Source organism: Toxorhynchites rutilus, chromosome 1, assembly GCF_029784135.1.
Source record: "Toxorhynchites rutilus septentrionalis strain SRP chromosome 1, ASM2978413v1, whole genome shotgun sequence".
In the NCBI taxonomy this organism is placed as follows: Eukaryota; Metazoa; Arthropoda; class Insecta; order Diptera; family Culicidae; genus Toxorhynchites; species Toxorhynchites rutilus.
This window is the reverse complement of record NC_073744.1, coordinates 81,285,681-81,311,077: the sequence shown is the minus strand read 5'-3', so window position 1 is coordinate 81,311,077 and position 25,397 is coordinate 81,285,681. Positions and strand designations below refer to the sequence as shown.

At 42.1% G+C, this 25,397-nt stretch overlaps 1 protein-coding gene across 3 annotated transcripts in view; it reads right to left on the bottom strand.

Annotated features, from left to right (window-relative positions):
* LOC129779013 (RNA pseudouridylate synthase domain-containing protein 1-like) overlaps positions 1 to 24,959 on the bottom strand; it is a 28,573-nt gene extending 3,614 nt beyond the window's left edge. For 2 of the 3 annotated variants that reach the window (XM_055786248.1, XM_055786263.1), the window contains exons 1-2: positions 24,239 to 24,959; positions 23,929 to 24,172 (exon numbers count right to left, since the gene is read on the bottom strand). In XM_055786248.1, coding sequence (XP_055642223.1) covers positions 23,929 to 24,172; positions 24,239 to 24,475 — 481 coding nt within the window. In that variant the 5' untranslated portion in view covers positions 24,476 to 24,959. The remainder of the gene's footprint in view (positions 1 to 23,928; positions 24,173 to 24,238) is intronic. The other variant, XM_055786257.1, reaches the window with a different exon arrangement.
* Between the last annotated feature and the right edge of the window lie 438 nt (positions 24,960 to 25,397).

Sequence of the window (25,397 nt, the reverse complement as noted above, 5' to 3'; positions counted from 1 at the left end):
CTAAAGAGTCCGCTTTCGAGCAGTGGGATGGGACCCAGGCTAATGTAATCTTATAAGATTTTTCCCCTAGTCTACCCAATATCTGTCTTATTCTCATAAGAGAGCAACATGAGCCTCTAAATAAAATAGTGATCAATCGACAAGGATTCAGTTTTTTCCAAAGCATGATAGATTGCAACCATTTCTATAAATCGAAGAGGCAAAGGAAGTATTCCAGCCAGAACTTCAAGACTCATCGTATGAGTCGATTGCATGCAACCCAAAGCAATACGCAAGCTACGATATTGTATCCGCTCCATCTTTAGAATATGAGTCTTAGCTGCCATTCGGAAGCAAAAACAACTGTACTTGAGGACCGATAATATTATTGTTGAGCTTGAGCTTGAGCTTGGGTAGACTGTACAATTCGCAGTTGCTCTCTGTGATTGACCTGAATCAACCAAATTGCACAAAGAGCACACATAATGACGCTTGGGACAAGCAAATCATTCTCGTTGTGCAATTCGGTGATTCGAGCTTTAAATGGTCAATAACGACGGTCCCCCAGGCCTCCCGCAAAGACATCCCTCACCGCCGCGATTAGTAATCTGATTGCGACGTCGAAGAGCCTTTTATAAATTCTTGAATTTATATTGTTGGATTTTGAATGTTTAGTTCTTGGATTTTAAATGTTTGAATTTCACATGTTTTCGAATTTCATATTTTTGGAATTTATAAAATTTTAATTTATTTTTAGTTGAAAGGTTGAAAGAATTGAAAGGTGGGCGCTTCAGAAGGCACACTTTTTGAAAGGCAAATTTCCTATCATGAATTTTTTAAGGTTTAAGGGATTGAATGTAGGTCGTGATGTAGGTCAACGTTCAATGATGTTTCCTTCGTTGTGTCCCTGTTTCATATCCCTCCGATCTATAAACTTTTACTTAGTCGCGGCAATACATACACACACTGTTTACAGATACACGGGCCAAAGGTTGTGCAGTCCACTGATGATTCAACAAGAGCCAAAGGTTGTACCGCTCATGACAACTCTACACGAGCTGATGATTGCGCCGGCTAGTAACCATTCTATCCTGGATTCCTCGAGTCGAGAAGCCGCACCATGCTAGATATGAGGTACAGACTAGGGGGCGTTGCTGATTAATGGTCAGCTGCATCCTAATAGGAAGTATCCAGTGTCAGACACACGTACAGAACATTGGAGACAGCAACATACCAATTACGAGAACACTTGTAATACTAACCTCGAGCCGACCGCGAGTAATCGGTTACATATTACTAACATAGATAATAAGAAAAACTGTAAAAATATTGAACTGCCGGCCCCGTCAGGCTAACGCCATATGAGCCTTGATAAAAATATATATTGTGAAAAAAAACAGAAAGTGGGTTATATCTATGGTATAACCGCAATGGTGACGTAGGACTACCGTTGATTCAGTGATCCTTTGTTTGTAGTTGAATCTGAATCCATTCTGAATGAATGAATAAATGAATATTTGGGGGACTTCGAAAATGAGAGCGTTACGTTGGAGGTACAAGGTTTTATGCATCCAATATTGGATACGAAAATATCCTACTGATGGGGAAGAATAATCTTAAGAAGCTATCCTGTTAATTGCGATTGATTAAAAAATCACAAAACCAAATGTATTTGGTCACAGTGTTACATGGATTTTTTTTTTTTTTTTATAGAGGTGAGGAACGCACTACCAGCCTTATCTGGGAAGGGTTAACCCAGACGTCGAGTGGGGATCGCACCCACAAAAACCAAGCCCTCTACTCGTTGCCTTATTCCCCCTGGGACCACATCTAGGCGACTACTTCAGGGGGCGGCTGTGCTCATGCACTCTTCGAGTTTTCAACGCTGACTAGCGTTGTCCTTCCCTTTTTCTCAACATTTTTTCTCTCTATTCGCTTTTCATTCCACTGCGCTTATGTCCTCTTCGCAGGCATCCATTTACCCGTCGAGACGTGTACTGATTAGGAATTGCCCTCCAACTTGACGCGCAACCCGTCACAGTCACCCTCGCGGGATTTCTCACCTGTCGAGACGTGCACCGATTAGGAAGCGCCCTCCAACTTGACGCGCGCCCCGTCACAATCACCCTCGCAGGATTTCTCTTCCCAGCGGAGTGCCGATTAGGTAGTGCCCTCCTACATGACGCGCACTCCGTCACAGCTACTCTCGTGGGGTATACACCATTTTGATCACGGCTTCATCCTTCGCGGTGTTTCTCCATCCAGGCCACGATCAGGCGTTGCCAGGCAGGCATTTTTGCTGTTCTCCGCGGCAGTATCCGGTTACCTGTCGAGACGTGCACCGATTAGGAAGCGCCCTCCAACTTGACGCGCGCCCCGTCACAGTCACCCTCGCAGGATTTCTCTCCCAGCGGAGCGCCGATTAGGTAGTGCCCTCCAACATGACGCGCACTCCGTCACAGCTACTCTCGTGGGGTATGCACCATTTTGATCATGGTTTCATCCTTGATGCTCGCTCCTTCGGAACGTTCGCAGTGTTTCTCCATCCAGGCCACGATCAGGCGTTGCCAGGCAGGCATTTTTGCTCTTCTCCGTGGCAGTATCCGGTTACCTGTCGAGACGTGCACCGATTAGGAAGCGCCCTCCAACTTGACGCGCGCCCCGTCACAGTCACCCTCGCAGGATTTCTCTTCCCAGCGGAGCGCCGATTAGGTAGTGCCCTCCAACATGACGCGCACTCCGTCACGGTGGCTCTCGGGGGGGACTATCCGGTACTACAGCCGTCTCGATTATTCATCTCTTATGGTCAGGCGTTATCCGCATGCTGGTCGGTCCTCCACTTCCGCTGTAGCTCGGACATGATATGTACGATTGCACTGTTTACTGCGTTCCAGGTGCCCTCGTCACGACACATTTCCTCCACGATGTTCCCAGCATGAAGGGTAGGCAGCCCCTCACGCACTGTGGTGAATCTGGGACATTCGAATACGATGTGTTCCGGTGTTTCCTCCACATTTCCACACTCCGGACAAAGAGGCGATCTTGCGTGTCCGAACCGGTGCAGATACTGCCTGAAGCAGCCATGACCAGACAAAAACTGCGTTAGATGGAAATTTACCTCTCCGTGTTTCCTGTTCACCCAGCCCATTAGTGTCGGTATGAGCCTGTGCGTCCACCTGCCGTTTTGCGCGGCACTCCACTCTTGCTGCCACCTAGCCATCGACTCCGCCCTCATTAGCTTCCGGATTCCTCTGGTTCCCCTCCTCCTATAGCACTCGCTGTCCTCCGCCAAGATGATGTCTATGGGGACCAACCTGGCTATGACGTAGACCGCTTCTGTTGACACGGTTCTGTACGCACTCGCGACTCGCATCGCCATGAGCCGGTACGTACTATTCAGCCTCTTCGTGTTCCGCTGAGTTTCTAACGCCGCGATCCAGGCTGGACCACCGTAACGTAGTGTCGATGAGGAGACACTAGCCAAGAGGTGCCTCTTGCTGCTGCTTGGGCCAAAGTTGTTGGGCATGATTCGTGTCAGTGCATTGATTGCCTTCGTTGCTTTTTTACAAGCGTAGTCGACGTGACTGTTGAAGTTCAGTCGATCGTCGATCTGCACCCCCAGGTATTTTAGGTCTCGCTTCGAGGTTATCGAGTGCTCTCCAATTGTGATTTCTGCACGTTGCACCGCCCTGCGGTTGCTGACAATCAGCATTTCCGTCTTGTGGTGGGCTATCTGCAGTTTCACACTTTGCATCCACCTTCCGATCATGTCTATCGACTCGGTCGCGAGCATTTCGACCCGTTCCAAAGATTCCCCTGTCGCGAGAATAACGATGTCATCCGCGAAGCCAATGATCTCCACACCTCTGGGCAGATTCAGTTTTAGTACACCATCGTACATACTGTTCCAGAGCGATGGGCCCAGGATAGAGCCCTGCGGAACTCCCGCCGTAGTTTTAATCTGCGCCTGGCCCGTGTTTGTTTCGTACACCAGCACACGGTTCTCGAAGTAGCTTCTCAGTATTCTACACAGGTAGTCTGGGACTTTCATCGTGTGGAGCGCAGTCGCGATGGCCTCCCAGCTGGCACTATTGAACGCGTTCTTAACGTCGATCGTTATCACTGCGCAGTATCGATTTCCTCTGAGCTTCTGTTTGGATGCTCTGTTGGCTCTTTCGACCACTATGCGAATGGCATCTACCGTGGATCTCCCTTTCCGAAATCCGAATTGATTATCGGACAGTCCACGAACTCCCTCCGTGCATTCCGTCAGCCTATTAAGGATGATTCTCTCCAAAAGTTTCCCAAGAGTGTCCAACAGGCATATGGGTCTATACGATGCTGGACCACCCGGCGTCTTTCCTGGCTTGGGCAGTAGTACTAGCTGTTGTACCTTCCATCGATCCGGAAAGTAGCATTCGTCTAGACACTTCTGCATGGCTGTCCTGAACATATCAGGGAATGCTAGGACTGCCGCTTTCAAAGCTACGTTGGGGATTCCATCTGGGCCAGGCGCTTTCTTCCTTTTTAGGCGTTTGATAGCTGCAACTAGCTCATCGTTCGTCACATCTCTGCGTTCGATGCTATCCTCATCCTCTCCATATGGCGTGGGTGGCCAGGTCGTTGGGTCGTGCTGCGGAAATAACCCTTCCACGATAATTTTTAATTTTTCGGGACACATTTCGGAAGGTGTCGTTGGGCCCCTGAGCTTCGCCATCACCATTCGGTAAGCATTGCCCCATGGATTGACGTCCACGTCCCGACATAACTCCCTGAAGCAATTAGATTTGCTCCGCTTAATCGCCCGTTTAAGAGTGGATCTAGCCTCTCTGAATTCCACTCTCCGCTCTTCTCTGGTGTCTATGCTTGACCGTTGGAAACGTCTTCTGGCGCTAAGGCAGTTGGCCCGAAGCACGCCAAGTGCCTCGCTCCACCAATAGGCTGGAGGTCGCTTATACCTGGGTTCCCTTTTTCTTGGCATTGTTATATCACATGCTGTTGCTAGCGTTTCCGTCAGTTCATCCGCGTTCATGTTCAAGACGTCGCTTTCCACGCGTAGTGCTTCGATGAAAAGGTCCATGGATAGCAAACATTCAAATAAACTCTTTCACATGAATGTAATTTTAAATTCCCAGAGGAACTGGCAGATTATTTCCAGTAACGATTAGATATTTCCACATTTTCCTCGATACTGGAAGCCCACCAGTGGTTTATGCTAACTCGATAACCATCTGTTAATAGCACTGGATTGAAACATATTTGGTCACAGTGTTACATGGATAGAAAACATTCAAATAAACTCTTTCACATGAATGTATTTTTAAATTCCCAGAGGAACTGGCAGATTATTTTCAGTAACGATTAGATATTTCCACATTTTCCTCGATACTGGAAGCCCACCAGTGGTTAATGCTAATTCGATAACCACCTGTTAATAGCACTTGATTGAAAAATAGTTGGTCACAGTGTTACATGGATAGAAAACATCAAAATAAACTCTTTCACATGAATGTAATTTTAAATTCCCAGAGGAACTGGCATATTATTTTCCGGATCTTTCTCGATGCTGAATGGCATCCAAACGGAAAGAATTCCTTGCATGTATGTGTGTGTGTGTAGCGGCTGCTTCTATGGTCACCTTCTCTTCTCCTGAAGGATCGGCTTCTCTGTGCTCCCTCACAGTTTCAAACAAACTGCTCGCGTTTCAGGGCAGATCTCGATCCTTCGCCGTCCAGCATCCTCAGCAACGATGTTGTCTTGTCGATGTCCTCACGAAAAATGAATGCGTCTCACCACCAGAATATCGCTTAAGTATGCTTTTTGTGCGTGATTGAATCGAGAGAAGGCGTGGTTTACGATGGCAATTTGGAAGGCAAACTAGAGGGGAATGAACTCTCTGAGCTCGGAACTTTCGGCGACTGAGCAATAATCGATTGCGGGCGCATACAATATTGGATACGGAAATATCCTACTGATGGGAAGAATAATCTTCAGAAGCTATCCTGTTAATTGTGATTGATTGAAAAATCACAAAACCAAATGTATTTGGTCACAGTGTTACATGGATAGAAAACATTCAAATAAACTCTTTCACATGAATGTATTTTTAAATTCCCAGAGGAACTGGCAGATTATTTTCAGTAACGATTAGATATTTCCACATTTTCCTCGATACTGGAAGCCCACCAGTGGTTTATGCTAACTCGATAACCATCTGTTAATAGCACTTGATTGAAACATATTTGGTCACAGTGTTACATGGATAGAAAACATTCAAATAAACTCTTTCACATGAATGTATTTTTAAATCCCCAGAGGAACTGGCAGATTATTTTCCGGATCTTTCTCGATGCTGAATGGCATCCAAACGGAAAGAATTCCGCGCGTGTATGTTTGTGTGTGTAGCGGCTGCTTCGAGATCTTCCCGGGGAACCGTTTGTGGCATCTCTCCTCCTGATGGATTCATGTCTGGCCTAAGGTGCACAAACAGGCTCTTGGTGACACCGTTCATCAACGCTTTCATGATAAACGAAGAGCTTCGCCACAACAGCGACAACATGCTTCAATCGCTGTTCAATTAAAACTGAGTGGATTTCCGAGCGGCGCTCAATTATATACCGATTGGTGATTACAATAGCCTGTTTTGAAAGCAATTTTAAGACTATTGAAACAAGTTTTTGGATCAAAAAGTAACAAGTATAGAACGCGTAGACATTTTATCTTTCGAATGAAGTGTTTATCATACCATTTCGTTCAGTTGTTTAGGAGCTATTAACGCTCAAAATCTCGGTCTCCGGCGTAACGCTTTCGTTTTCGAAACTTTGATTTTACACCCCGGTATAGAAATGAAAGACATAGTCCTACGTCAAAAAAAATTGAATTGAAGACTTTTAACCTCAAATTATTCTTTCGGAGACGAAATAGAAATTCTCAAATTTAATCTCCTACCTCGTGTACAAATAATAGAAAATTAAGGAATGAGACTTTGGCAAAAAAAACTATCAAAAATCAATTTAATAATGTATGTAAATGACGTTGGTATATGAAACAAAACTTATCTGTCATCACTACACGCTATAACGATGCCACCACTGCATAGGCTATTTCGATGGTTCTTTTGGCTGCGATACGATGAAACAACTTCGCGCTCGATGTAAAAAGAATATAATAACGAATACTTATACGCAGCCATTTCTGTATTATACGATGGTATTAAAATTATATACAAGCACAAAACCGAACACGCGACGATTGAGCGGTGATACCATCATTGCGGTGAATACACAAACACAAACACTTCGCCTTAGTTATGAGGGGGGAAATACACACACGAAGCTGCAATAATCGAACTTGTGCGCGCTTCTTCATCGTCATTTCACTCGCGTAAACACGCACTCTCGTCTTCGGTGCAGTTCGACACTCACTCGAGAAACTGCACAATCCCCCTTATTCCCCCTTATACCACAAACATTCTACAACACTTAAAGGGCACATATCGAATCTTTCTGAAAACACCAAAAGTCCCGTTATCAGAAAGTTAATTTTTTTTACACACAATTTCGGAAAATACTCATAAATATAAGGCAAACCCACATATTTCAACCAAAAACTACACCGACGTAGATCAGAATCAACCGGAACATCCTCTAACACGTAATAACGACGTAAAGCTAAATGCGGAGCGAAGAAAAAACGCAACCACACCCGACGACTGTCCGCTCGAGGACCGATAATAGTATTGTTGTGTATAAACGTATGAGGTCTCCTGGATGGGCACCCCACCATGTTCCAGTTATTGTCTTGAGGAAGTTGATTCTCTGTAGACATTTCTGTTTCAGATACGCAATATGTCTCCCCCAGGTACATCTAGAATCGAGATAAATACCAAGATATTTGAAATTCATAGAGTGGGTTATTGTTTTGCCCAGTCTTCAGAATGCAAAGCGGTGCTGATGTGTAACAAGATTTCTGTACGCAGATGGGCTCCCACTCCTTGTATACACTTGCGCTCTGGCGAATCAGCACGCTCCGAAACACAGATGAAATGTTTTGTTGTCAGCGCCATTTTTGCGCCCAGTTTTGCGCTGAATTTTACACCATGCTTGCGCCGTATTTTTTATACCTGTTTTACATGATTGCGCCGTTGTGGTGAAATTGGAGAGATGCCAGCTATCATCGTCGGAGAGAACGATGTCCGCGAAGCCTTGCGGTACCTGAGGAACTGGGCAGCACCGGGTCTCGATGGCGTTCAGAATTTCTGGTACAAGAAGCTGACCGCCGCACATCCAAGCCATAGGCGACCAGGCGGTATATAACCAGCGAAACTTGAGTATGGCCTATATAGACTATAGGAAGGCTTATGACTCCATACCTCACTCGTTTCTCATTTGGGTATTGGAGATCTATAAAATTGATCCCGCCGTCGTTAGGTTCCTGCAGCATGCGATGAGGCAATGGAGTACGTCTCTGCACCTCAGTGATGGGGAAATGTGTTGCAGTCTAAAACGCTGCAGATAAAGAGTGGGATATTCCAATGCGACTCTTTCAGCCCGCTTTGGTTTTGCCTGGCACTGAACCCCCTCAGTAGGACGCTCAATAGAAACGGTCATGGCTATAAGATAAGGTATGGGGATGGCACCCACGAAGAAGTGACCTATACCTTCTACATGGCGATCTGAAGGTTTACGCTGATTCACGTCAGCGTCTAGGTGTAGCTATCCGGGTTGATGAAGAAAAAAGTAGAGACATCTGCATGGAGTTCGGCCTCGACAAGTGCCGCTGTGTCCATCTGCTGAAAGGACAACTTACCGAATCCGGAGGCTACTAGGTATATGACGGCGAGTTGATAAGAGACATGGTTCGTGGCGAATCATATAAATATCATGGATTCCGACAGCTCACCGGGATTCGCCACTCCGACAACAAGACGGAGCTGCGAGAAAAGTTCTTGAGTCGAGTGAACCTCAACGCGGGGAACAAGGTACGCGCGATCAACACATTCGCGGTTCCCCCTTCAGTTTTGGTGTAGTCAAATGGAGCAAAACTGACCTAGAAGACATATCTGCACTGTGCTGCCCAGGTACGAGAATTGCGCGAATACTTCGCAGAACGCGCCGATCAAAACCCGTTATACTGGGCTGTCTGCGCCGCTGACAGAGGATACAGCGCTCTGAACTTGGCGCAAGCTGCAATCTGCAGACAGTGAAGGAAAAGATCGCAGCTTGGAAGAAGAAGGCCCGCATCTAATCTGTGACTAACGCGTGGTGAACTCTCTTCAGTAGTAGCCGACATGATAGCAATCCAGGACAGGATAATGCCGACAAGAAACTGCAGGCAGCTTGTCTGGTATCAAGACGTTGATGACATTTGCCAGATGTGCCATCAACCAGGTTTGGTCTATTGGAAGACAACTTATCAAACTACCGGTATCTGCCTGCACCTGTCCTGGAATATGATCGTTTTAAACTGGGATCGCACTGTTCTGACCGACCTCTCGATCCACCACAACCGCCCAGATATAATGGACCTGATCACGAACGTCACTTCACGGTGAAAACGAAATGAATTGTATGCATTTCATTCCGTTTTCACCGTGAAGTGACGTTCGTGATAAGGCCCAATGGTTTACGACAAGAGTGACCACAAAGTGGGGGCTAAAGGAGGTCCCAAGAATTGTTCCAGTCGTTCACTCTGGAACTGGATTTGTACCGAAAACACTTCTGGAAGCACTAAAAGTGTTGAATATGAAGAAGAAATTGGCCGGCATCCAAAAGTCGGTCATCCTTAGCATCTGCGCGATTTTCCGACAATTTTCCGACGGTCAGGACTGAAACGCACGAGCACGCAGATACGTGCATTCCGCGGAGTTCACTTTTGGCATTCAGAAGCCCGGGGGCAGGTGGATATTCTGGCTAGGTTCGCCTAGTTAAGAAGTGAAATAAGGTTTCATTTCAATACAATTATTTATTGAATCTTCCGTGATGTGGAAATAATACACTTGTTTTCGAATCAATAACACTTGACGACGTTCAAAATGTTAGCGTGTTACCATGGGTTAACCGAGTCACTTGCTAGTGGGTTTGGATAATTCTCCAGTTTTCCCTTTAACTTTTTCATTCGATATGGGCACCACAGTTCCATTGAATTTGATTTTGGACATGTTTTCTTATTAAGTTTGAACATAACGTGGACACATTTTGTTTCGTTTATTTTTATTCTCCATGCTTGAAGCCATTTTTCTAATACCCTTATATGTTCCAGGAGATCCGTGAAGCAATCGTGCTGTTTTTGTGACTACTGAGAATAGCCGTCTGAGAATTTTGTAGTCATTAAATTTTGCGAGGTCGGGAGAACAGCTTTGAAGATAAAATAGAGGTTTGGTCCAAGAACACTGCTCTATGGAACACTAGCATGAATTTCTCACTCTGGTGATAGAGTCTGATTGTACCCGGTTAAAACCGAGTTCATCTCGAACAATTCTCAAAACTGCTTTTGAATCTTTATGGCCCAGTCGTAGATACCACAGGTGTTCGCAAAAATGTGGGTGATTTACCTTGCTCAACAATGTCGCTATAAACCACCATGCAACTCACCAACCAGAACTTGGTTTGATGATTTTATTCGGAGATGAATCAATCGTATGATTTAAAGTCTCCGTGAATAAAGAAAAGAAGAAGTGACCTTATCTTGGTTTCGCAAAGCCTGCACCCTCCCCGTTCGAATAACACTTGATATCCGAGGTCGCAAATTTAGCCTTCTGTGTGAAAATTCTCCGTAAGGGACGGTTCATCCTAGACATTTTCAGGGTTACCACCATCTTCGCACGACTGCCAATAACGGGCATTAGCTTAGCGCTTTCAGCACCGTTCGACTGAATTCTGGTTCTGTCAGCCAAGCAGATATCGGATTGCATCACCTGGCTCATATTGATCAGCAGCGTTCGTTCGTCATATATGACATTGCACCGGAATTCAAGTACACCGGTTCGCCTCAAAAAACGACGCAGCCACCAAACACATTCACAGTCAGTTTCACTTTGGTTTTGCTTCCTGCCCTTCATTGTTTAATTTTGGGCAGTTACGTTTAAAATAAACGTAATCTCGCAGTGATGACACTTATTATTCTTCTTCATGACTTTGAATTCTGCCTCTTTTGATTTTCACCACGGTGAGCACTTGCAACATTCTTCTCAACTTCACGCCCCTAGTCGCGCATTTTACTCTTTACATAATCCACTGTTAGCTCATTTTATTGCAGTCGGAAGGCTTCATAAAATCAACGCCATGAACACCAAACTTCATCCTTCCTTCCAAGTCGTTCCTTCAACCCTTCCAAACGATTGTGAGCCGCGGTCATATCGTTCGGATGATTCAACAGATTTCTTCCCTCTGACAATCTCATCGAACACAACTTCCGCAGAATTTGACCTTCCACCTATTGGAGGGATCGAAGCTGTTGCTTGTCATGCAAACATCAGAGGCAAAGACCTCTGTATAGTCAGCTTGTATTGGCCTCCGAGAGCTGCGGTTAGCCGCAAGCAACTTGTTGACATGTGCTCACTCCTTCCTGAGCCACGATTAATCTTGGGAGACTTCAACTCTCATGGAACTGCCTGGGGGGAACCGTACGACGATAATCGTTCATCGTTGATATATGACCTTTGTAACAGCTTCAATATGACCGTTTTGAACACTGGGGAAACAACACGTGTACCTAAACCTCCTGCTAACCCAAGTGCTCTTGACCTCTCGCTTTGCTCGAATTCACTATCGTTAGATTGCAAGTGGAATGTAATCCAGGATCCCAACGGTAGTGACTACTTGCCAATCAAAATTTCTATCACCAATGGGTTGATTTCTTCTGAATCAATAAACATGGCATACGACCTCACAAGACACATTGACTGGAAAAAATATGCGGACGCGATTGCTCTAGCCATCAATTACAGAGATGGTTTGCCTCCATTGGAGTAGTATAACTTCATTTCTCGTTTGATCTATGACAGCGCGGTTCGCGCTCAAACGAAACCCATCCCAGGTTCCACTATTCGTCGAAGGCCTCCCAATCCATGGTGGGATGGCCAGTGTTCCAAGCTTTATGGAGATAAATCGAATGCATTTAAAGCTTTTCGGAAACGTGGAACCATTGAGAATTTTCAAACGTATTTGGACCTTGAAAATCAATTTAAAAACTTGATCAAAGGGAAAAAACGTGCTTATTGGCGAAATTTCGTGGGAGGTTTATCACGAGAAACGTCAATGAAAAAATTATGGAAAGTGGCTCGAAACATGAGAAATCGCTCTTCATCCAATGAAAGCGAGGAATATTCACATCGATGGATTTTTAATTTTGCACGAAAGGTTTGTCCCGATTCCGCTCCAGTGCAAAGAATTATTCGAGATATACCACAAGATAGGTGCGATCTTGATTCCGAGTTTTCGATGGTAGAATTCTCTCTTGCTCTCCTTTCATGTAACAATTCTGCTCCGGGATCGGATAGAATTAAGTTCAACTTGCTGAAAAATCTCCCTGATGTGGCGAAACATCGCCTGTTGAACTTATTCAATCGGTTTCTGGAGCATAATATTGTTCCAGATGATTGGAGACAAGTACGAGTTATAGCTATTCAAAAACCCGGAAAACCCGCGTCCGACTTCAATTCGTACCGCCCAATAGCAATGCTGTCTTGTATACGGAAATTGTTGGAGAAAATTATCTTGTTTCGTTGAAACGAATGGCCTACTCTCAGATACACAATATGGGTTCCGCAGGGGCAAGGGGACGAATGATTGTCTTGCGTTGCTTTCTTCAGAAATTCAAATGGCTTACGCCGAAAAAAAACAAATGGCTTCAGTATTCTTGGACATAAAGGGGGCCTTTGATTCTGTTTCAATAGAGGTTTTGTCAGACAAATTACAATCTCGGGGTCTGCCGCCTCTATTGAATAATATGTTATATAACTTGCTTTGTGAGAAACATTTGAACTTTTCTCACGGAGATTCGGCAGTAAGTCGGGTCTCTTACATGGGACTCCCCCAGGGCTCATGTTGAAGCCCCCTTTTGTACAACTTCTACGTAAGCGACATTGACAATTGCCTTACACAAAATTGCAGCCTAAGACAACTTGCAGATGATGGAGTGGTGTCTGTCGTAGGATCAAACGAATCCGACCTGCAAGAATCCTTACAAGATACTTTGAACAATTTTTCAACCTGGGCCATTGGGCTAGGGATCGAATTCTCCACGGAGAAAACAGAGATGGTGGTTTTTTCTAGGAAGCATAAACCAGCAAAACCAAAGCTTCAACTTTTGGGTAAACCGATCACTCATGCTATGTCATTCAAGTATCTTGGGGTCTGGTTCGACTCTAAATGTACTTGGGGGGCCCATATTAGGTATCTGAGTAAAAAATGTCAACAAAGAATAAACTTTCTCCGTACAATTACCGGCACCTGGTGGGGAGCCCATCCCGAAGATCTTATAATGTTGTATCGAACAACTATTCTCTCAGTGATGGAGTATGGCAGTTTCTGTTTTCAATCAGCTGCCAAAACACACCTCATTAAACTCGAGCGAATTCAGTATCTTTGTCTCCGTATCGCGTTGGGATGTATGCCCTCAACGCATACCATGAGTCTCGAGGTTTTGGCAGGCCTACTCCCACTAAAAGATCGCTTCAATTTATTATCTCTTCGGTTCCTCATCCGGTGTAAGGTTATGAACCCATTGGTGATCGGAAATTTTGAGCAGCTGATCGAGCTAAATTTTCATTCTGGATTCATGAGCTCATATCATGAATTCGTCTCCATGCAGGTTAATCCTTCTTCGTATATTCCCAACCGTGTTTGTTTTCCTGACTACATCAATTCCTCTGTGCATTTTGATCTGTCCATGAAGCAGGATATCCATGGAACATCAGACTATCTTCGATCGAGGATCGTTCCAACGATCTTCGATGCAAAGTATGGGGATATCAATTGTGATAATATGTACTTTACTGATGGGTCCTTTATGAATGAGTCCACAGGATTTGGAGTGTTCAACGAATTTTTTAGCACCTCACACAGTCTTCAGAATCCTTGCTCAGTGTATATTGCTGAATTGGCAGCGATACACTGGGCGCTGGACAGCGTCGCCTCACGACCTGTTGAACACTATTACATTGTAACGGATAGTCTTAGCTCTGTCGAAGCTATCCGTTCAGTGAGGCCGGAAAAGCACTCGCCGTACTTCCTTGAGAGAATACGAGAAATTTTGAGTGCTTTATCCAGACGCTGTTATGTCATTACCTTTGTCTGGGTCCCTTCACATTGCTCAATTCTGGGTAATGAGAGGGCTGACTCATTAGCAAAGGTAGGTGCAATTGAAGGCGATATTTATCAGCGTCAAATCGCCTTCAATGAATTTTATTCTTTAGTCCGCAAAAATACCATAGTTAACTGGCAACGCAAATGGAACGAAGATGAATTGGGCCGGTGGCTCCACTCGATTATCCCTAAGGTTAGCCTCAAACCATGGTTCAAAAGTCTGGACTTGAGTCGGGACTTTATTCGCACCTTCTCCCGACTCATGTCCAATCACTGTTCGTTAGATGCGCTACTCTTTCGTATTTTTTTTTTTTATCTGTATTATAGTGATTTTCAACTCATTTGGCTGGTTCGTCACTTTTTACTTCCATTTTTGGAAGAATGTCGGGAGTGAGAATTGAACTCGTGACCTTTAGCGTGAGAGGCATGGATGTTACCACTACGCCAGATCGCCTCCCCTCTTTCGTATTAATCTTGCCGACAACAATCTTTGTGTTTGTGGCCAAGGTTACCACGACATCGAGCACGTTGTTTGGTCGTGCGAGCTGTATCTTGTCGCCAGATCGAATTTAGTAGTCACCCTTCGGGCCCGAGGAAGGCAGCCCATGATGCCGGTGAGAGACGTGTTGGCTCGGTTAGACCTTGATTACATGTCCCAAATATATGTATTCCTTAAAGCTATCGATCTTCGTGTGTGATTGTCCTAATACCCTTAGTTTTTCCTTTTCCTTTGTGAGAGATCGGATCCCTTCTTAAGAATAAGATGAAATGTAAATACATATTAGATATAAGATAGGTTTAAGAATTGAGTGTGATGAGTGTGATTGAGAGTGTGAGTGTGATCATTGTCAACATATCCTCATAACCCCTCCTTTTCCTGAAGAAAATATGTCACCCTTCTAAACTCGAGTTGACCGCGAGTAATCGGTTTCCTATATTATTAACACTAGAATTAAGGAAAAATGTATATATACTAGTAACAATACAGTAAGGAGTTCGGCTCCTTTAAACCTATGTAACTGAGCCTGTAAAAATAAACGATTTAAATAAAAAAAAAAAAAACTTCCGCAGAACGTCATGAGTCGTGGACAGCAACGTCTCCTCGTGTATTTTTATCAGATTCCCACATTGCTTTCGCTGTCGATTTCCGAATTATGTGCACCAACTGATAGTCCTCCACCGCCAAACCAATTATGGTCCGGACTTTCTCATCATTTACAAGTCGCTTGTTTCTCCGACGACAATATGCTTTATTTGACAGCAACAGTTCCATTTTGAATTTCCATATCGCGAAATTTTTATCGTTCAACTTCTATAATTTCACTGTCGTCTCCGACATTTACGTACCTGTAACGGTATTCTATTCGAAATACGTGATCCTAAGCGGGCTCTTCTGAGTGATGGAGGATATAATCTCCTTATTTAATTACACTCACACTCGCAGGCGGTCAAGTGTTAGGGACTTCCGAGTCCTACAGTTTCTTTGTTTGGTTTCGGCTTTCGTTGTACTTCTATGTGCCTGGTCTATGGCATGTGGATTAGTTGTTGTTGATTCCGTATTCGTTCCCGTGTGTGTTGCTCATGTCTTCAATGGTTCCGTTGTTGAGTATATTTGTTTGGTTTTCATTTTCCTTTTTCTGGTCTGTACTTAGTCTTTGCATAGTGGACCCATTATTGTCGTTTTCGTGTGAGTTGCCTGTGTCTTGGTTAGTTTTTTCGCATAGCTGTAGCATGACGGATTTCGTGCCAACTTGTCTATGGGATTGGCATGACCCTCTCAGAACTTAATGAAACTTTCTGGGCGTGGATACCTTACCTAATTATGCCATTTTGCATACTTAGTTTTCCGAAATTTATCTAGACTAACATATGGAAAGGGCCAAATATTTTTATACCTTTTTTTATAAATTTTTTTTACTCGAAAATCGTAAGTCCTACAAAAAAGTGATCTATGGAAGAGTTTTAGGAAAATAATTGAATTTTCAGAAAAAAAATGCTGAAAAAATTATAGGAGGTTGTGTTTAAAACACGGCCGCATTGTTGACGTAGAACTACGACATAGTTTAATTCAAGTCACTTGTTTATAACTGCGGATACTATTTTATAATGCTACGAAAATTTTGAAATAACCATTCTATCAGTTTGGTCGCCTTGACATGTTTTTTTTTGTAGAATCATTTGACGATAATTGTTTGATGATTCATTCTTGTGCTCGCAGAACAATACATGCTCGAGATAAGCGCAGCTGTCATCCTTAGTTTTGCTACTGGCAAGCGAAACCAAATCACATACAAAATTCCAGAACGAGATTTACTTTCTTGGTGACTAAATAAGCAAAATAAACTCTATTTGAATAACTTGGTATTTCCCAAATAATTTTTTGGTGTACAACCTTAACACCTGCTTCACCATAACGTCAGTTCAATGCATTGATGCAATGTCAAAGGCACCAACGAAACCTTTATGATGACAGAAAACAAACAATGTTAACTGCTTGGAAAAAGGCTGAATATTTGCCTCAGCAGAGATTCATTACTAATACCATAGCGTAAATAATTCCCTCCCGCTATCTCCCGTCCTTGTTTATATTTATCATTACAAATGGGTTTTCAGCGTAGCGAAGATACACTATTTTTACGTACGGGTTATGAAGCACGCACCTACGCAGACAAATATCCATATATCGATGGCTTGAAGCAACTAAATATACACACACTTATGTCTGTTTTGCGTTTCTCAACAGAAGCCCTTTCTATTAATATTGCCAATCTAGATTAGCTTAGCTGTCATCCTTTGTGGAGAAAGTTTTCCTACCGTCATGCGAAACTAAATCACTGACAAAATTCCAGAAAATTTATTTTCTTGGTAAGCTGACGATAGCCTAGCTTGACGATTCCCCACACAATTGTGTATCTCAGAACATTAATGCAATGGCATTAGTTCTATGCAATGATAGCAATGCCAGAGACATCAGCGAGTGGGTAATTTGATCGCGTTCACAGCTCAGTCCGACGCGAAGACATGTGATGGCGCAAAACAAGGAAGAACAAGCGATGTTCATTGTTTCGTATCTAGAACGATACTGAAAGTTTGCTTTTCCTTCCTTTCTTGTTGAATTAAAGAGACTTTAAACTTCTTCAGTTCATTCGTCTCTAGCCTTCAAAAAGGTCCTTAGTAAACTCTACTCTTTCCTCATATTACTCCACCCCCATTGCCTTGAGAAAACCATTCGATCCCTCGCCGTCCAGCTCGCCCAGCAACGTTGTTGTCCAGTCGGTGTCCTCACGAAGAATGAAGTTTGCCTCAGCAAGATCCACTGTATATACTCTAGGCAAATATTCCCCTTCGTTCTTCTTCTTTTATTTTGTTCACGGAGGCTTTACATTTTACGATTTCCCCTTCGTTGCTCGTCGATAAGTTGGTTGTTATTGACAGCTCTGTTCGGGAAAGCACACAAATGGACAGAACAAATGTACGAGGAAATGAGAATGCTTCCAATTTTCATCAATTTTAACCATATACAGACTATGGGATTGTAATGTATAGCATATCAAACAAATCTTAGGGAATTCCCGATTCGTTTGATATGTAAATCGCCAGAATCCGTTCACTGCAAAAATAGTTATTGACGTTAACTTTATTTCATAAAAACGTGAGCTGTTTTCTGATTTGGCACCCTTAATGAAAGACGTAGTTCTACGTCAAAAATATTTAAGAAATCCCACACTGAAAAAAATCGTAGTACCCACTCCCCAAGCCCCGTCAATTGGAATCATCATTGATCCGGGGAAGGATTAATAACACTTCAGAAGGAATGGATTCTTCCACGGAATTACACAGCAAAAATAAGAACACCTTCCCAACAATTCCAACTTCACAATAACGACGATCGATTGCAGCATTCGTAAACAAATAATTTTATAACGTTGCTTTCATAAATGTGATTTCTTCGATATGTAATATAATATCCACTACACCATATCATATCGTATTCTTCACTATCAAATCCATAGTCAATAGCATAGTCAATTATTATCGATACCTCGGTTTTCGCTAAATGATCCGTTCGGTCCGACTGCAGACGAGAAATGAGGGGCTCAGAATGCAAGGGGTGTAAGTGACTTAATCGATTTCACCTCATCAACTTTTTATTTAGTTAATAACTCCACTGCAAAAACTTTCCAATTTAAGTTTGCTATAGAATCCGATAGATGAGGTTCTGACCTATTTTCCATATTGATAAATACAGCTGGGAATGTATTTGCAGCTAAGTTATGACCAAAAGAGAGAGTCAATGTAGAGAAATCGATCAAATCACTTACACCCCTTTCATTCTAAGCCCCTCAAATGTAATAGAACGACATACGGGAGAAAGATATGTTGGAGGTTGAAAGGGATTGGCAGAAAACTTCTGCATTTTATCTCTCGAATAATGTGATTATCATACCACTCCCTTTTGCCAGAAAGAGATTATTAATGCTCAAAGGAGGAATCGAGTCCTCCGAGAGAATACCCAGCGCAAATTAGGATCGACTATCTATTGCAGCAATCGTACACAAATAATTTTATAATGCAGGTATCGAATCGTATCGACACCACGATTTTCGCTAAATGCTTCTTTCAGTTCGGCCTGCAGGAACTTTTCTGAGTTCTAATCCATCAAATTTGGTGTTCCTGAAAAGGTTCGTTGATTATATGCTGAGGCCTTAGCACGCTCTCCTCGGATACTACGGGCCAGCTGGATGTCTTTGGGCATGATGTGGATAGCACACAAATTGGTATCTTCGAATAGGCCTCCTGCAGTGCCATAACCGCGGAACTTTGGAAGCGCAGGTCGGTTTCGAAGTCCTTGGCAATTCCGCGAACCAAACGCTGCAAAGGTAGCTTGCGAATCAGTAATTCGGTCGACTTCTGATAGCGACGAATTTCACGCAAAGCGACAGTTCCCGGTCGGCTTTCGCTGCTTTCGTGGTGCCTTACCACCGGTAGATTTACGAGCTGTCTACTTGGTCTCAATGAAGCGAGTCCTCACGGTACGAGAGTAGAGTTGAAATGAACGAAAGCAAAGGAAGGGTCATGTTTTATACTCATCTGCAGAAGAGATATGGAATGAGAAAAGAAGTGCATAATGCATAGGCGTCTGAGTGCGACCGTACTAATCTCACATCGCCGCATCAACTGAATGGATTTCCAGAGCGTATGCGAGGTTATATACGGTTTCAATAACCTGTTTTCTAAGCAACTTTAAAGCTATTGAAACAAGTTTTCGGGTTAATAATCAATAAATTGTGGACATTTTGTCTTTGAAAAAAATCCATTCAGTTCAGCCGTTCAGTCGGAAAAGAGGTATTAACGTTCAAAACCTTGCAGTTCAGCGTCACTTCCTCGTTTTCGAAACTTTGAACCTGAAAACACCCCGATACAGAAATGAAAGACGTAATCTTACGTCAAAACATATGACATTTTTTGACATTAAATTCATTTTAATTCATCTGACATACATGTTAATTTATTTTCTAAGAGATACAATCATTATATCTTTCCTATTTTTTCTTTTTATCTAACATTTTGAAGATATCGAGATCATCCACTGAATTTGAAAACTTTTTGTTTTACTGCCCAATCATAAAGCTCTAGTGCTGTTTGGATTGTTTTTTCGTTAATCTTGGGCAAGAAAAACTTTGCCTTAAAAGTGCACAAGTTGCAATGTATGGAAGAGTTGTAGGGCACATAATTATCTATCGTTTCATCAAAATCTAAGACCATTTGGAGAAAATCGACTTTTAGTTTTTGAAGTCGATTTTTTCAGTGTAGGATTTAAAAAAATAATTTTTCGGTATTTTTTACTGAAAATTCAAATATTTTCCTAAAACTCTTCCATAGATCAGTTTTTTGTAGAACTTACCATTTTCGAGTAAAAAAAAAATATTAAAAAAAATATTTGGCCTTTCCATATGTTAGTCTAGATAATTTTTTCGGAAAACTAAGTATGCCAAGTTGGTTAATTAGGTAAGGTCTTCACGCCCATAAAGTTTCATTAAGATCTGAGAGGGTCATGCCAACATCTGGTCGAGTTGGTGCGAAATCCGTCGAATGTTGTATCTGTTTTTAGAATCGCAAGGGTCCACTACCAGTAATCTCTCCTCATCGTTTCTGTTCTGTGGTCATTTTTCATTGTACAGCTCCATGTTCTTTATTAAAATGTTCACGGAAAAACCTATTTCCCATTTTGAGACATTGGTCTTGATTCTGTGCAGGTAACACTCACGTGTGTTGCCACGACAGGTTGAGTACAATTCGTTAGTCCTTCTCTGGATTCGGCAACGTGGCCTGTCTGTTGATTCCCGGGGATACTAAATAGCTGGGAATTCATGACAAAGGTCGGGCATCTCTTACTATTTGATGTATGTACAACGCGTATTTAGATCTTGTCATTCAGAACCAGAGTCCAGAGTGTTAGTAATACGAGGAAAAAGTAAAGTTTTCCAAGGGCCTTTTTGAAGGTTAGAGACGAATGAACTAAAGAAGTTTAAAGTTTCACGTGTCTTAGTTTCGGATTGAGCTGTGGACGCGACCAAATTACTGAGTCGCTGATGTCTCTAGCATTGCAATAATTGCATCAAACTGACGCCATTGCATTAAGGTTCTGAGCTGCACAATTGTGTGGGGAATCATCAAGCTAGGCTATCGTCAGCTCACCGAGAAAAAAAGTCACAGGAGGGTTGTGTCTGACACACGACCGCATAGTTGACGTAGGATTCCGTTAGGCTATCTGTTGATTTTGGAAATGTTTGAAGAATTACATCGTTAAACTCTTTGATAATGATTTGATGGCATCCTGAGAAGGACTGTTTTGTTTGGTTGTTGGGTATTGTTTGTTCACTCCACCAGTGTTTACCGAGTGATGATGACAGAAGGATGGTAAACAGTCGTTGGATGGTGCGTACCAGATAAAAGATACTGAAGTGGAACGAGATATGACTAAAACCACCATCTGTGATTCTATACGATGCCTTCTGTGATATGTATGGATGAAATAAAGAATAATAAAGTCACTAATATAATATAAGATGATTACCAATACCGAACAAAATTATCATTTTTTCTCATCAGTAAAAACATGTTACTTTAACATAGAGAAAAAATGTTTGAAATGGAAAATGTAATTTTTTTTTCTATATTTTTTACTTTCTGAGTGTTTATTCGACCCAATGCGAATTTTAGTTGGACTAACAACACCTATTACTATATGTATCACTTTTTCTAATATTTCTTAACTTTTCCAATTTTTCTCGCCGTATAAACTTTCCTTGAGTGAAAGCGAACACAACAAAATAGACAGCTTGAACCAAACGACCCGCTCTCGAGCGGGAACACACATTGGTTTTTATTTATCAAAATTTAAATGAATCGTTTCATATATAAAGTCATTTTCAACACAACTGCCATTTACAATTTTACAGTTACACTTGGGGTAAATTTTCACAATACACGATCAGTCATTGATATGAAATTTCACGAAGCAACCAACATTAAAGTTCCAATTTTAAATTTTATTTGCAAGAATTCATCGTTTCACTCACCTTACTTGCAATATAAAAATGCCCTCGACTTTTATATATTTGCATTTGTCGAATAGTTAGTTTCATGACATATATATATTTCTTCAATATAAAAAATTGTTATGGAGTGCCGAAATCGATTGACGCAAAAATTTCATCAATCCATCATGGAATGACTGAGCAATAAGCATTTGAAATTGGACAATTTTCACGATGTGCTCGATTTTCGATTTTCAATTTGTACCCCAATATGTTTCCGAAAGACGTAATCCTACGTCAAAAATAAATGTTCTGGAATTTTGTCTGTAATTTGGTTTCGCATGATGGTAGCAAAACTCTCTCCACAAAGGATGACGGCTTAGCTGATCCAGACCGGCAATATTAAAAAAAAGTCACAGGAATGTTGTGTCCGAGACACGACCGCATAGTTGACGTACGATTCCGTTAGGCTATTTGATTTGGTGGCCTCCTGAAAATAGCCGTTTTGTTTGGTTTTTGGGTATTGTTTGTTCACTTCATCAGTGTTTACCGAGTGATGATGACAGAAGGATGCTAAACAGTTGTTGGATGGTGCGTATCAGATAAAAGATACTGAAGTGAAACGAGATATGATGAAAAGCGCCTTCTGTGAATTTTCTTTTATAATTTTTACTTACTGAGTGTTTATTCAACCCAATGCGAATTTCAATTGGGCTAACAAAACCCAATACTATGTGTAGAGGAATCACTTTTTCTAATATTTCTTCACTTTTCTAATTTTTCTCGCCGTATAAACTTTAATTGGGTGAAAATGAACACAACAAAACAGACAGCTTAAACCAAACGACCCGTTCTCGAGCGGGAACACACCTTGGTTTTTGAAAATTGAAATAAATCTTTTCATATATCAAGTCATTTTTAACACAACTGCTACCATACACGATTGGTCATTGATATGAAATTTCAAGAAGCAACCAACATTAAAGTTCCAAATTTAAATTTTATTCGCTAGAATTAATCGTATCACTCACCTTACTTGTAGTATAAAAATGCCCCCTACTTTCATGTATTTGCAATGTTCAGAGTCGTGTTATCTGGCATAGAAATTTCATCTAAATACTAATAAAAATGACGCAAGTAATACTACGTTGAAGCGACGAAGATCTCCAAGGAACGTTAGTGTTGTTTAAGAAGAAGAAGGGTGACTCGGCTTCTGTTAGTCCAGTGCTTGTTGAAACACTTAAAGCTACAATCAAGTGGTTTGAGTGGTATCGTAACGATGAACACGGCACGGTTTGCTGAGAATACACGCGACCGCGAGGCGGTAAAAACGCTGAGATCAGGTCCCGATATACCGAATCTGCTCTCACTAGTGCCAGAAAGCCGTCCCAATCGGGTGGTTTGGTTGACGGTTGGAACTACGGTTTCTACGGCTTCTCAACGGTTTTCTGGAAGTCCTTCGATTTTGAACGAGCCTTGTGTTATTCTTGACCGTCGTGTCTATTTTAATTCATTTCGATACCAGTCCATGGTTCTGAACGAGAATTGCAGAGATGGGTGGAAATTCCAGATTAGCACTTATTTAACAGTACCTAGAGTCCTGGTACAGTTAGCTCTAGTCCGTACGTGAGGTAAGCGTTCACTATAATGTTAGATACGTTCCTTCTTGTGCTCCGATTGACGCGTCGGCCGGCAATGCATTTAAGAAGACTGTGGCAGTCCTACTGACTCTATCGCAGAGTTGGTTGAATGACAATTTCCTGACCAATTGATTCTTGCGTGGACATCGAAGACATCCTCGTAGCAAATATTACTCCATTACTCCAATCTTATCGCATCCTCTTTCGTTGCTATAGAACAATATTATCTCACGATATATACCGTTTACTACTTCTATTTGAGTTTTTCTCCATTTCTACTTGTTTATATCTCCTAGTGTACGTGACTGTGTTAGCTTTTGTAGATTTTATGGTGAGTAACTGAACAGAATGAAGACAACTATAGCCAAATGAAATGATGTCATTTTTGCACCAACTTCACGTTCAATTCGCCACTAATCGATTGTCTTCTAGGCTACAAACCTAAACGGAAAGGGTACATACCTATTGCAATATCGATAACTTCCTCGTCGAAATCCGTGTGGCCCCTCAGTAGTGCTAAGTAATACTTTCTTGCCCTTTGTTCCTCAAATACCTGACAAACTTCCTTGCAAGCATTTTTGTTCAGCGGTATGCACAATATACCGCTCGTAGCGAAATCAAGCCGATGAGCAAAATAAAAATCGTGTGTTAGATTGTCTTGCACATATTCTGGAAACTGCTTCCGCATGATCGTTTGGACCGTCTTCTGCAAAATAAATTATTAATGTATATTGTATGTTTACCGATAGAAGATTGTGAATACAGGTCAAACCTTCTTAGTGTCGTTGGAATTGATCAGCAGATCATGTTTTTTGTTTATCACGAGAAAATTTCCACTGCTGTACAATACGTCGACAGTTTCGTCCTTCTTCTTGTAATTGTTGCCTTCACACAGTGACAGGATGAAGTTTACGAAACGGTCACATAGGACCAGCAGAGTTTTGATGATTTTCTCTACTAAACCAGTAGAGAAAAACTGTATAACTCGATCAATGATTTCATCAATCATGCTGGCCACCCAATTCCTAGCACAATCCTCTGCAGGATGTTGGAAAATCACGTTAGTTATTCCCGTGGAGGAATAATACTCGTTTCTCGAAGCGTATTGACTGTCAATTTTTATTCAGGATGCATGCAACAAACGCAACGACAGCTCTTCCTATCCAAACTGCTCCTGTTTTTCTTTTTTCCGCTCGCTACCTTGTGTATGCTCTCTCTCGGACGTTTGCTCTCTCAATACTTTGCTGCAAAATTTATTCCACTAGCATTGAGGAAAATCCGTCTCGCGCTTGAGGACTTTGCAATCCTGGCAGTTTTTCGTCACGTTGGCCATTTGACTATGATACCCGTGGTGTCGAATGCAATCCTCTGTTGTTCGTAATTTCATTACAATCTTTTACGGGCGTGTAATGGTCAAATAACAGGCGAATTACAGAATTTTCCTCACTTGCACTGGAAAATTGCTCCGTATGACTGCAATCGCACGCACTCCAAACTTCAATGAATGCAGTGCTGCCTGTTTGTGGTTTTTGTTGTTAAACTCGTTTTTTTCTCAATCCGGTTGTTCTCAGGTCTCTCAGCTACCATACCATTGTTATACATAGGGTCCAGAGTCCACGTGGCCAGGAAGAATTTTTTTTTTGAATACAATCACCTATACATTCAAAATTAAATAAAATAATATATGTCCAAGAATTTCAAAACTTTCCATATTTATCATTAAATGGATTGATACGCCTGATAGTGCTGTCCAGTCAAATGTTCATATATTGGGTTGGAGAAAAACAAATGTCGTATTTCTGATCGAAATTTGACGCTTTATTTAATATACTTAAAATTATCTACTTTAAGTCAAATATGCGCCATTTTGTTCGCAAACTTGTTGCCATTTAGAAGGCAACTTCATTATCCCCCCTTGTAAACCCCTTTTA